General features: G+C 51.0%; 1 protein-coding gene across 2 annotated transcripts in view; it reads right to left on the reverse strand.

Moving 5' to 3' along the window:
• SELENOI (selenoprotein I) overlaps positions 1–13921 on the reverse strand; it is a 107852-nt gene that overhangs the window by 11066 nt on the left and 82865 nt on the right. For both annotated transcript variants that reach the window (XM_068143037.1, XM_068143039.1), the window contains exons 4-9: positions 11477–11551; positions 10195–10457; positions 7631–7739; positions 4946–4994; positions 3541–3721; positions 2233–2415 (exon numbers count right to left, since the gene is read on the reverse strand). In XM_068143037.1, the coding sequence (XP_067999138.1) occupies positions 2233–2415; positions 3541–3721; positions 4946–4994; positions 7631–7739; positions 10195–10457; positions 11477–11551 (860 nt within the window). The remainder of the gene's footprint in view (positions 1–2232; positions 2416–3540; positions 3722–4945; positions 4995–7630; positions 7740–10194; positions 10458–11476; positions 11552–13921) is intronic.

The following is a 13921-nucleotide window of genomic DNA, read 5'->3' on the forward strand; positions in this document are numbered from 1 at the left end:
ACACTTATTGGGTAATGCAAGAGAATGGTGAAATTCAGTGTATTCCACAAAGAAATTTAACTTTAGCTGAAAGAGTTTGATTTCAAACTGTTGTGCAGCTACATCGTGTCCAAAGGAAGAATCAACGAGGAATCTACGGTGCACGAACCCTGCGAAACCCTGAGAGCCCTGAGTCAACTAAGAGACCCTGAGAATCCCTGTTTCCCTTTTCCTCGCTTCGTTGGTGAAGAGATAAGCTGTTTTCCATTTTTCTCATTTCCTGATTTTCTCGGACTTTTGAATCATCTACATCTGAGTATAGCCGGAATGGACTATGAACTTTACTTACGACCTGTAAATATTGTCTTGGTTTGGATGGACAGTATGAACAGCCAATGAAATTTTTTAGAAGTGGTGGACACACAGGTACAGCAGGTCTGGGCCACAGCCTCTCTCTTGTGCCATGGGGCCAGAGAGGCTGCCATGCCCAGGATTCAAGCCCTTGCCCTTCCAGCATGACACTGGAGCTGGGTGGGTACGTGGCCCCACAAGGTGCAGCCTTGCTCCTATTCCATTCCTACCCTCCTCAGAGACAAGGAGTCAGAAATGCTTGCCCTGAGCCCAGGCAAGGAGGATTTTACCCCAAGGTACTGTTCCCTCTCTGATCTTCCAGCAATATTTGTGTTGTTAACAGTTGGACTCAGTGATCTTGAAGGTCTTTTCCAACCTAAATGATTCTTTGATTACTTTGCTCAACTTAATTTGATCATCTCAGGTACCTACTTGAAAAAAAAAATAAAAAAAATCACTCCCTAAATCCATTTGGAATTCAACTGGGGGTAAGGATTCTGAGCAGTCTGGGATTACATCCCAGTCTCAGAGCTTTAAAGGGCTCATCAGATCAAAGGGTTTTTTTCTCCTGGAAGAGGAGACTGCACAAATGGGCCCTTGGAAAGATGGAGTGGGTGGTAAATAAGGGGACCACAAGCTCAAGGGAGAGGAGCACTGAGAAGGTCCCTGGGCAGAAGGAGGATTACACCAGTCCCCATCTCTAGCTATGATTCAAGACCAAATTTATTTAAGCTGCTTTAGCTATTCAAATCCTTCTTGCACAGAAGCCTCATTACACTAATTGGAAAGACATGATGACCTGACTATTAGGTCTTTGCTGTAATTACAGTTCAGACTTGACTCTGGAGGCTCCACATTTAAGCCAGACTTCTCAGGGGACAGGGTTTCCTAAGTAGGTTTTACTCACATGGCAGTGGCCAGCTCCATAGGGGATACTGAGTCCCTTGCCCTCATTCTACAGCAGCTTCCTGAAGGAGTCCTACTGGCACTTAGTCTCCTCCAAGTTTGTTTTCTCTCTTAATCAAAACTGAGGGAGGCAGGCAGAGCTGGCACACAGAAAGGGCAGCATGTAGGTCCCTGAATTTCCACTCATGCTTTGCAGTAGGGGAGAAGGTACTGCAGCTGCAGGGTCACCACTGTCCCTGGCAGGGATGCCCCCCCTCTGTCCTGGCTATCCCAGTGACTCCAGCACAGGGCCTATCAGTGAGGCTGCAGATTGAACTCATCAACACAAGTAACACCACCAGCCATTTAACTTTTTGCACTGACTTCCAAATCAAACACTGCTCCCTCACCTGGCAGGGGATTCTGCCCCTCTGCTGCAGTGCTAGCACAGGAGAGTCAGGAAACTGTTGGAGCAGGTCCAGAGGAGGCTACAAAAATGATCTGAGGGCTGGAAGCCCTCTGCTATGAAGACAGGCTGAGAGAGTTGGGGTTGTTCACCCTGGAGAAGAGAAAGCTCCAAAGAGACCTTAGTGAGACCCTTCCCCCTGCCCGGGGGCACTACTGCTGATCCAAGCTAGGATGCTGTTGGCCTTCTTGGCCAGCTGAGCACACTACTGGCTCACCTTCAGTAACCTGTCAATCAACACCCCCAGATCCTTTTCTGCCAGGCAGTTTCCAGCGCTGTTTCCCGGGCCTGGAGAGTTGATGGGGTTGTTGTGACCCCAGTGCAGGACCTGGCACTTGGCCTTGTTGAACCTCATCCCACTGGCCTTGGCCCATCATGGCCCCAGCTTGGCCAGGTCATCTGCAGAGCTGCCTGACCCCCCCAGCAGATCAACACCCTCGGTGTCATACACGAATTGACCGAGCGTGCCCTTGATCCCCTTGTCCAGACCATCAATGCTGAGAGCAGAGCAGCCCAGCCAAGCCCAAAGCCTGGGTGCTGGATTCACCTACCACCACCACTCCATAGTGGATGTGTGCCAGGGTGAGGAAAGCAGTCAACAGGTAGAGGAGCAGGGTCTCACTGCCGGGCAGGAGGCCGGACAGCACCAGCGAGAGCACAGCCGCGATGGGCAGCAGCATCCAGTTGAGCGGCTGGCAGCGGGTGCTGCTCATCTGGCAGACGATCAGCTGGCACTGAGGGAACAGAGAGCTCTCAGAGCTTGCAGCCAGTGCCACCCCTGCAAGCCCAGGGCCATCCCCAGAGCAGACAGGATGGTCACACACGTACAAACTGTCTGCGCTAAACAACCACCATCCCAGAACCCCAGCATGGGGAGGGGGTGGAAGAGACCTCTGGAGACCACAGAATCAAAGAATTGTTAGGGTTGGAAGGGACCCCAAGGATCATCCAGCTCCAACCCCCCTGCCAAGGGCAGGGACACCTCACACTAGATAAGGTGGCTTCGAGCCACATCCAGCCTGGCCTTAAAAACCTCCAGGGCTGGAGCTTCCACCATCTCCCTGGCAATCTGTTCCACCCTCATGGTGAAGAATTTCTTCCTAACATCCAAACTGAATCTACCCATTTCTATTCTTGTTCCAGTCCCCCTAGTCCAGATCAAGTCCCAGCTAAAGAGGGTCACCCAAAGCAGATTGCCCAGGATCACAGCATCCAAAGAGGTGTGGAACCTCACCAAAGGAGGAGAGTCCACAGCCTCTCTGGGCAGCCTGGTCCAGGGCTCCAGCACCCTCACAGGAAAGAATTTTCCCCTGGTGTTCTGGTGGAATCTACTGAGATCCAGTTTGGACCAGTTGCCAATTGTCCTGTCACTGGGAGCTTGTAGCCAGGTGGGGGATGGTCTCTTCTCCCAGGCAACCAGCACCAGAATAAGAGGACACAGTCTCAAGCTACACCAGGGGAGGTTCAGGCTGGATGTTAGGAAGAAGTTCTTCATAGAAAGAGAGATTGGCCATTGGGATGTGCTGCCCAGGGAGGTGGTGGAGTCACCATCACCGGAGGTGTTTAGGAAGAGACTGGATACTTGGTGCCATGGTTTAGTTGATTAGATGGTGTTGGGTGATAGGTTGGACTCGGTGATCTCAAAGGTCTTTTCCAACCTGGTTAATTCTCTTCTCTTCTCTTCTCTTCTCTTCTCTTCTCTTCTCTTCTCTTCTCTTCTCTTCTCTTCTCTTCTCTTCTCTTCTCTTCTCTTCTCTTCTCTTCTCTTCTCGGTTACATTCTTCCTGCATCCCAAGCACTCAGGCAGGCTTCACACTTCCCAAGGGATCAAGTGGAGAGTAAAGCAGAAACCTACTTACAGAAATGTTAGCGAAGGCTGTTCCGACCATGAAATAGAAGAGCCTGGGGTGGACCTCCAGGATGTCTGTTGGGGACACGAAGATCCACGTGGTGCAGAGCAGGAAGAGCAGCACTGGGGATACCAGTGGCAACATGATTTCATACACAGAGTGGTGCTTCAAGGTGTTGTTTTTATGGGCCCTGAATGGGAAAGACAGACAGGAGAATGCCTCAAACCACAGCTGAGCAATACCTGGCCCCTGCAACCATGAGAGGGCTGGCAGAACATCACTGGCCTTTCAACCACCCAAAGCTGCTGACAGCAGTAATCACAAGGGTCACAGGAGGAGTGGCTGACACCCCATCAGGCTGTGCTGACATTCAGTGAGAGCTGGACAGGCTGGGGAGCTGGGTGAAGGGGACCTCGTGACATGAAGAGTCCTGCCCTTGGGGAGCAATAAACCCCTGCACCAGGACAGGTTAGAGGCTGACCTGCTGGAAAGCAGCTCTGAGGAAAGGGAGCTGAGAGTGCTGGTGGACAACATGCTCCTCATGAGCCAGCAATGTGATGTCGTGGCCAAGAAGGCAAATGGTTTTCTGGGGTGTGTTCTGAAATGTGTGGCCAGCAGGCCAAGGGAGGTCCTCTTCCCCCTCTATTCCGCCCTAGGGAGGCCACCTCTGGAGTCCTGGGTCCAGTTATGGTCTCCCCAGCTCAAGAGAGACAGGGAACCACTGGAGAGCTCAAGGAAGGCTACAAAGATACTGAGGGGACTGCAGCATCTTTCTGAAGAAGAGAGGCTGAGACACCTGGGAGTGTTTAGCCTGGGGAAGAGCAGACTGAGAGGGGATCTTCTTAATGCTCATCAGTATTTAAAGGGTGGAGGTTAAGAGGGTGAGGCCAGACCCTTTCCAGCAACTGCACAAGGGGCAATGAGCACAAACTGGATTATTACATCTGAAACTGAGGAGAAAATCCTCTCCTGTGAGGGTGCTGGAGCTCTGGACCAGGCTGCCCTGTTGTGGAGGTTGTGGAGTCCGTTCTCTGCAGAGATTCCAAACCTACTCTCAGTGACCCTGCTTTAGCAGGGGGGATGGGTGGGCTACATGATCCCTTGAGTCCCTGCCATGGTGAAGATGTTAACCTGAAACACTTCTGTGTTACAGAGGCAGCCAACTGCCTTGCCCTCACAAGCCAAGCCTCCAAAAGCTGGGATCCCTCCTGCAAGACCCTGCTGCTGAGCAAGCTGCCAACCAATTCCTCCCAACCCTGCAAACTTGAAACCTTCAATCCCAGTGGATGAAAAGTCCCAGTGGCCACTTTGCCATGACGAAGAGAGTCATCTGAGAACTAGGAAGGAACCCAAGTCCTAAGAGGCTTTTTGGAGGTCTTCAGTGCAGGCAGGGAGAGCTGGTGGAGAAACTTACTTGTAGAAGTTGTAGAGGCTCATTGGCAGCGTTACAGTGAGTGCACAAACTGGAAGAGAAAGAGACATGTTACTGCCCCAGCACAGGAGGAGAGCATCATGTGCCCTTCACTGATGGGCAGGCCGTTGTCATCTCATCTTATCTCATCTCAGGTGCCAACAACAAAAATAGCTCTGAGGTGCACTCAGAATAGCTCAGGACCTTTAAAAGGTGCTCAGCTCTGGTCCAAGAGCTGTAATTACAAGGCCTGCTATAAATTAAAACACATTTCAGTGCCTTAATGAGCCCCACATCATGCTTTAAATGAAGTTTCAGTACAATACTATCTCTAATGAGACACGAGGAGAGCTCAGGCTCCATGTGAGAGAGGTTTTTCTCTTAGTCTTCATCATTCAGCAGAATTTATTTGCTGTTTCTCCCTCTGTGAGCACACATTTTGAATTCCCACTGCCCCAAATAAAAAGGTCTTGTACCACCAGTTAAGTCAAATGACCAGTGTCTAAATAACTCTGACATTCCAAACCTAAACAGGGAACATCATCCACCACACTCAGACCCCTCAGAGCCTAGAACACCTCCTTCCATGTTCACCCAGCAGTGAGCATTTTATTCCTGCTCTGGATAACCCATCTCCTATCCAAGTGCCCCAATCCTGGCATTCTGCTCTATTTTTCATGGAGGAAAAGTGCATTCATTAGTCACATGTTAAGTGATATGGTTGCCAAGGGCAAGCTCAGAAGATCCACCTGGTTAAGAGAAGTGCAAGCATTAGATTTAAAACAACTCAGGACATTAAGTAGCTACAATTAATGCCTAAAGAAAGGGACACAGAGAAATAAACTGAGCAAGAACTTCTGAACAAGCCAAACTTCATTCAGCAAAGACATTCATTAAGCCAATGTCACTCCAGGAGGACCCAGAAAATTACAGGCCAGTCAGCCTCACCTCCATCCCTGGAAAGGTGATGGAACAGCTCATCTTGGAAGTGATCTCTGAGCATGTGGAGGAAAAGAAGGTTATGAGGAGTAGACAGCATGGATTTCACCAAAGGGAAATCATGCCTGACCAATGTGATAGCTCTCTCTGATGGTGTGACCAGCTGGGTAGGTGAGGGAAAAGTAGTTTATGGTGCCTGTCTCGACTTCAGCAAGGCTTTGAACATTTGTCTCCTGGAACATCCTGCAAGGGAAGCTTAGGAAGTGTGGGTTAGATGAGTAGACAGTGAGGTGGATTGAGAACTGGCTGAAAGACAGAGCTCAGAGGGTTGTGATGATCAGCACAGAGTCTAGTTACAGGCCTGTACCTCGTGGTGTCCCCACAGGTCAGGACTGCGTCCAGTCTTGTTCAACATCTTCATCAACAACCTGGATGAAGGGACAGAGTGGACCCTCAGCAAATTTATGAAGGTACAAAGCTGGGAGGAGTGGCTGACATCCCATCAGGCTGTGCTGCCATTCAGTGAGACCTGGACAGGCTGGAGGGGAACCTCATGAAGTTCAATAAGGGCAAGTGGAGGGTCCTGCCCCTGGGGAGGAATAACCCCCTGCACTAGGACAGGTTAAGGTTTGACCTGCTGGAAAGCAGCTCTGCAGGGAAGGACCCGGAAGTGCTGGTGGACAACAAGCTCCCCATGAGCCAGCAAAGTGCCCTTGTGACCAAGAAAGCCAGTGGTCTCCTGGGGTGCATTAAGCAGAGTGTGGCCAGAAGGTTCAGGGAGGTTCAGTGAAGCCAGCTCTCCCCATCAAAGCTTCACCTGCACTCCTGCCCCCTCTGCAGTGGCTTGTTCTGAGTGATCACTGGAGAGAAAGGCTGGGCTTTTCATTTCATTTCATGGAGCTTTATTTCATTTTCAGATGGGTGGATGGAGGACAGGGTCTCCAAACAGCAGAGTGCTTTTACAAGCCTATGTGGCTGCAACCTGCCTCTTACAACAGACCCTAGGTCCCACACAGCACTGGGGCTTTGGGTCCTGCCCTGCCTGTGCTGCAGGATGAGACAAAGCCCAAGTGCAAGGGGGACCCACAGGCTCCCAGCATCCCAAGCTGGTTTTTATACATTAAAACCTCCACAGCTCTTGCTAAAACCAAACTTGTCCTTTCCCAGGGCAACACAAGCCTCAGCACTCAGGTAACACAGTTTATTTGGAGTAGACAGGTCCCAGGCAGGATGAAGTCATCCATTTAGCATCCAGGGGCTGGTGCTGGGCTGCAGCTGCTTCCCAGCACCCTGGCACACCCATCCCTGAGCACCAGCCACAACCCTCAGCCACTCTCAGCTGCTGCCCCAGGCCAGGAAACATTTTTTATCTGTCAACACACACCCTTAGCCCCAGGTAAGCAACCCTGAGGCTGATCCCCCAAGCAGCAGCGTGTGCCTGTACCCTCAGACTGGCACAAGAATGTGTCTGAGGCAGGAGCACAGGGCTCCAGTTCCTTGGTTTTGAGGTCAGCTCAGAGTCAGGCACATTGGAGTTAACTTCTCCAGAGTAACTATGCAGAAGGCAACAATGCTTTGAAACCCTGGGAAAGGGCAGGCTGCAAGAACACCCTCAATTAAGCCACTTCATTACCAGCCCACAGGAGCTTTCATCAGAGCAAACAGAACAGTGTTATCATATTATTAAGACATTTGGGGTTGTTAAAAAGGTGGAGTTTAAAAGACAGGCTTCAACATGGAGTTTCTTACCAATAATCATTGCAGTGAATAGGTCTCTATATAAGAAATTAAACAGGAAAGGTGCATACCAGGCCTCAACTCCCACAATGGATGTCACTATGTAGACAATTGAAATGGTCTGAAAGAGAGCAGAAGACAAGCAGGTGTGAGCAATAAGACAGGCCACACTGGCAGCACCCAAACCAGACAGCTTGAGAAGGGTGCTTTAAGCTACATCATGTTCAGTTCCTCTCCCTGGAGAAGGAGACAAACAAAAAAATCCACAAACATCCTTTCTTTTGAGACCTGGTCTAAGAAGTGCAGTAGCTGAGCTGTTGAAGATACCACAAAGAGCTGCTCCTCAAAGCAGGAGCAAAGATGCCTGTGTGAACCTCATGATGTTCAACAAAGCCAAGTGCAATGTCCTAAACCTGAGTCAGGGCAACCTCTGGTATCAGTCCAGGCTGGGGGATGAAGGGATGGAGAGCAGCCCTGCTGAGAAGGACTTGGGGGTGCTGGTGGGTGGAGAGATGGACAAAAGCCAGCAATGTGTGCTCACAGCCCAGAAGCCAACCATATCCTGGGCTGCATTCAAAGCAGCTTGGCCAGCAGGTTGAGGGAGGGGATTCTGCCCCTCTGCTGGGCTGAGACCCCACCTGCAGTGCTGTGTCCAGCTCTGGGGTCCTCAGAACAGGAGAGACATAGATGTGTTGGAACAGGTCCAGAGGAGGCCACAAACACGGTGTGAGGGCTGGAACCCTTCTGCTGTAAGGACAGGCTGAGTTGGGGTTGCTCAGCCTAGAGAGGAGAAGGCTCCAGGGAGACATTACTGCAGTCTTTCAGGATTTAAAGGGGCCAAGAAGAAAGCTGGGGACAGACTTTTTACCAGGGCTTGTTGTGACAGAACAAGAGGTGATGGTTTTAAACTAAAAGAGGGGAGATTCAGACTAGAGAGGACAAATTGTTTCCACTGAGGGGTGAGAGACTAGCACAGATTGCCCCAAAAGGTGGTAGCTACCCTCATCCCTGGAACAATTCCAGCTGAGTTTGGATGGGACTCAGCAACCTGCTGTAATTAAAGATGTCCCTGTTCACTGCAGAGGGTTGGACTAGATGACCTTGAAAGGTCCCTTCCCACCCAAACCATTCTGTGAATCTATGATTCTGTGATAAAGGAGAACTGTGTGCTGTGTAGTGAGACTGGGCTCTGGCTAGGGAGGATAGCTGCAGGCAATAAAGGTGAATTTTACCATCCAGAGTTTGCTCCTTGGAGGTGTTTAAGAAAAGCCTGGATGAAGCACTTCGTGCCATGATTTAGCTGATTAGATAGGGTTGGGTGATTGGTTGGACTTGATGATCTTGGAGGTCTCTTCCAACCTGGTTGATTCTGTGCTCCCAATTCTGCTGGGCTGTTCAAAAAGAGCATCCTCCAGAAGAAGAGATGGATTTGACAATGGACCAAAGGGTCCATAACCATCATCAGTCCCAAAACCAACTGCCCACTTACATGCTACTGAGGGGCACCTTCCTGGAACCTTTGCTCCAGACACAGTGTTTAACATGCCAGTTACTTACTCTGCTACATTTTGGGACACATCCTGCTAGTGCAAAAAGGCACCACCACACTTCTAGACTTGAAAGTATCCACAGTGGTGTAACAGAGATTCCAAGCCTGCCTGGACATGATCCTGGGCAATTGCTGTGGGTGACCCTGCTCTATGAGGGAGGTTGGACTAGATGATCCCCAGAGGTCCCTTCCAACTCCCCACCATGCTGGGATGTAATGGGTTTGAGCAGTACAACTCTAGAGCCACATGACCCCATCCCATTAAAGCAATTAAAGCTTAAAGCCATGCAAGCAGTCTTGGAAAACTCTCCTCCTCCACCATGCCTGGGGGCAGGCTGAAGACACCCACCTCCAGAAAGTATTGATTTACAAGGCTTTGCAGGACTAGGGCAGGGATCATCCCCCTGTAGTGGGCACTGGCAAGGCCACACCTCAAATCCTGGGTTCAGTTTTGCACCTATCACTTCAAGGACATTGAGGTGCTGCAGTGTGACCAAAGAAGGGCCATGAAGCTGGTGAAGGGTCTAAAGCACAAGGCTTGCAAGGAAGGGCTGAGGGAACTGGGGTTGTTTAGCCTGGAATAAAGGAGGCTCAGGAGAGACTTTCTCTCTCCAACTCCTTGAAAGGAGGCTGGAGACAGGTGCAGGTCAGCCTCTTCTCCCAAGGAACAACCAATAGGAAATGGCCTCAAGTTGTTCCTGAGGAGATTTTGCTTGCACACGAAGAACAATTCTTTTGTTGTCAAGGCTTGGAACAGGCTACCCAGGGCAGTGGTGGAGTCCTCATCCCTGGTGGGGTTTAAAAGTCAGGTGGAGGGACATGGTTTAGTGGTGACCTGGCAGTGCTGGGTTAAGGGTTGCACTTGATGATCTTAAAGATCTCTTCCAACTAAACCAATTCCATGATTCTGTGTCACACAGCAGAGCTGCACACACCCCTCACACATCTCAGCAGGCACTGGTGCACCCCTGACCCACCAGCAGTTTATTGAGCTTCTGTTGAAGTCCAGCAGCAGCCATGTACTTACCACCTGGCTGATGTCATATCCCCAGGGCAGGAAGAGGATCCCTGTGTTATACTTCTCCCAGTGGGAGAGGATGAATGAAAACAAGACCACCCACAAGAGTAGGTAGAGAACGAAGACGCTGACGCCAGTAGAGCCACGCCCAAAGGTGGAGTAGACTGTCACAACAAAGTAGACACAGGCCCAGCTGTCCAGGCCGTGGTCAAAGAGCTCTCCCAGCGGGGTGCTGGAGTTGGTCCGGCGAGCCTGCTTCCCATCCACACCATCTGGGAAGAAGAGAAGCAGGGAGTATTGCCAGGCTTCCCCACACCAAGGGGTGGGGCAGTGGCTTTCACCACCTCTATCCTTTCTCGAGGATCCCGCTTCCCACCCACCCCACCCCCTGCTCTGTATGAGACTGAAAAATGCAAGGGTCTGACAAGATTCTATTTATTTAAAGCAGACCAAAGACAATTTTCCAGTTTGCCACCAAGTCAGTTCCAGCATCCTCTTTTTCCATCAGCTGCTCTGGGACAGCCTCCTTCTTCCATCCACTTGTAGTGGTTTGAGCCTTAACTGAGAGTTAAAAGCCCAGATGGGGGAAAGGCTGAGAATCTCTCCCCCACTCCCCCCTCCTCCCTCCAAACAGGGAGAGGGGAAAAAAAGGGTAAGGAGCAAATCCACTAAACAACAATGTGGAGTCGGCTTGGAAGTAGAGAGGTGAAGAATTTTCTTTAAACAAATATATATATATATATATATATATAACAATAACAGGAAAGGTTCACAAGGGCAAGGAACAAGGATGGATGGGAGTGGGACAGAAAAGAATAATACAAAAGCAGTCTTTCTCTGAGGAGGCGCGGAGGCAGCAGGGAGAAGGATCAGGTCCGGCCATGTGGCTGAGGAGCAGGAAGGCAGCTGCAGTAGCTCTCATCCAGCAGAGGCAGGAGCCAAAAGGAGAGCCAACAGCTACGATGTCCTGCTTTTTATACCCTAGCTGGGCAGGGAGGGGGGAGTGGAACAGACTCAGCTTCCCAGGGGGAAACGCCCTGCAGGGAGGGTAAAGTACCCGCAAGCCCTCCACCCTGCTTTGTTTTTTTTGTTTTCAGAAAAGGGCGTTAACTCACCACACCACTTCACAGAGCAGCTCCCAAAACCTGCTCTAGCAGCCCAAGCGGCAGGTGGATTAGCCCATGGCAGAAGCCCAGAGCCAACAGTTTCTCAATGGCCTGGGAGATAAGATGAGAGCCCTGGAAGAGATGACAGCCACAGCCCCCTGCCATCAGCTTCAGAAACACCTTACCTAAGGTGTAGGCAATGAAGTTGAGGAGGCCCACAATGACCCACACTCCACTGGGAACGTGCTGGTGGTCAGGAGCTGCCAAGATCAGAGAGAGTCAAGTGAGGACAGCTCAGTGGGTACTTGCAGAGGGTTTATTTTGGCACCCAGACATACACAGCTCCGGCAGGGAAACGGAGATGTTAGTTTTCCAGGACACGGTGGCAGAGCTGTTCCACAACAGCATGTGAAAGCAGGTCACCAAAGACTTTGCTTTCCCAGGACATCCTTGTCCTCTGTCCCCAGCTCCCCAAAAGTCACAGGTTGCAAGAACTGGCGATGACAGGTGGCAGCTGTAGCCCAAACACAGGACATGCCAGCGTGCGTGGGCCACGCTCGGTCTCTTGCTGCCAGAGCAGGGAGCAGAGCCTCCCCAGGACGTGATGACACTCTGCAGAAGCATGTCAGAGCATTCCCCGCCCAGTCTCCAGCCTGCACCCTGCCAATGGAGACACAGCTCCTCCCTAGAAAAATCTCCACCTCCTGCAAGGTTGTCTGGGAAGACAGCCAGCTCCGGGCTGCAATTGCCAAGAGCCCAGAAGTTCCTTAGGACAAAGCAGGAGGAGACATGGCTGCGAGAGTCACTGAACCATGGAATAGGTTGGGTGAGAAGAGGCCTTCACAGCTCCTCTTGGCCAACCACCACACAGTCAGCAGGGATGTCTGTGGCTAAACTGGGCTGCTCAGAGCTCCATCCAACCTCACCTGGAGTGCTGCTGAGGATGAGGCTTCTACCACCTCTCTGGGCAACCTGGGCCAGTGTCTCACCACCACAATTCTTCCTTAGACCAAGGCTAAATCTCCCCTTTTAGTTTAATGCCCTCACCCCTTGTCAAGTTGCAACAGTAGCAGCCTTGCACATAGACATCATCCTGGCCTGGATCAGGATCAGTGTGGCCAGCAGGAGCAGGGAGGTCATTCTGCCCCTGGACTCAGCACTGGTTAGGCCACACCTTGCGTCCTGTGTCCAGTTCTGGGCCCCTCAGTTTAGGAAAGATGTTGAGTTGCTGGAAGGTGTCCAGAGAAGGGCAACAAAGCTGGGGAGGGATTTGGAGCACAAGCCCTATGAGGAGAGGCTGAGGGAGCTGGGGTTGCTTAGCCTGGAGAAGAGGAGGCTCAGGGGAGACCTTATTGCTGTCTACAACTACCTGAAGGGAGGTTGTAGCCAGGTGGGGGTTGGTCTCTTCCCCCAGGCAGCCAGCACCAGAACAAGAGGACACAGTCTCAAGCTGTGCTGGGGAGGATTAGGCTGGATGTTAGGAAGAAGTTCTTCACAGAAAGAGATTGGCCATTGGAATGTGCTGCCCAGGGAGGTGGTGGAGTCACCATCACTGGAGGTGTTTAGGAAGAAACTGGCTGGGGTGCTTGGTGCCATGGTTTAGTTGATTAGATGGTGTTGGATGATAGGTTGGACTTAATGATCTCAAAGGTCTCTTCCAACCTGGTTAATTCTATTTTATTCTATCTGATGTCCTGGGGATTCTCACATGGAGCTTCCTTCCCTGAGCTACTGTCACCTTTTCTTCCCATGGCATATGGATCAATTAGGCTGAATTTCAGCCAACAGCCAATGATGGGACCCAAGCTTTTGGAAGCCTGGCCCACCTAGACAGCACTTGTCTGGCTACCAATAGAGGCAACCCCGAGAAGCCAGTGTTTTCCCCACATAACTGTGTTTTGCTGACTGGTCTGGTTTGGAATCATAGGATCACAGTATTCTTATGGTTGAAAAAAGACCTTTTAGATCAAGTCTAACTCTGCCAAGTTTGGTGCCAAACCATGTTACTCAGCACCACATCTCTGCAGCTTTTATACATCTCCAGGGTTGGGAATTCAACCACCTCCCCGAGGAGCCTTTTCCAGTGTTTGGTAGCACTTCCAGTTAAAAAGTTTCTTCTAATATCCAACCTAAACCTCCCCTGGTGAGCCTGAGGCCACTTCCTCTTGTCCTAGTGCTTGTTCCTGGGGAGAAGAGGCTGACTCCCACCTCACTCCAACCTCTTTGCAGGGAGTTGTAAATACAAGTGAGGAGGTCTCCCCTCAGCCTCTTTTCTCCAGGCTAAACAACCCCAGTTCCTCAGCCACTCCTCACAAGACATGTGCTCTAGACACTTCACCAGCTTCATTGCCCTTCTCTGGACATGCTCCAGCACCTCAACCTCCTTCTTGGACACCAGTGCCTAGCACAGAGAGACAATCCAATTGCTGATCCAAGCCAGGATGCTGTTGGCCTTGCTGGCCACACTGCTGGCTCACCTTCAGCCAGCTGTCAACCACCACCCCCAGGTCATTTTCTGCTGGGCAGATTTCCAGACACTTTCCCAAGCCTGGAGTATTGCACAGGGTTGTTGTGACCCAAGTGCAGAACATGGCACTTGGCCTTGTTGAACCTCATACCATTGGCCTCAG

Source organism: Melanerpes formicivorus, unplaced genomic scaffold, assembly GCF_026170545.1.
Source record: "Melanerpes formicivorus ecotype bairdi unplaced genomic scaffold, bMelFor1.0.p_v2 SCAF_9, whole genome shotgun sequence".
Taxonomy (NCBI): Eukaryota; Metazoa; Chordata; class Aves; order Piciformes; family Picidae; genus Melanerpes; species Melanerpes formicivorus.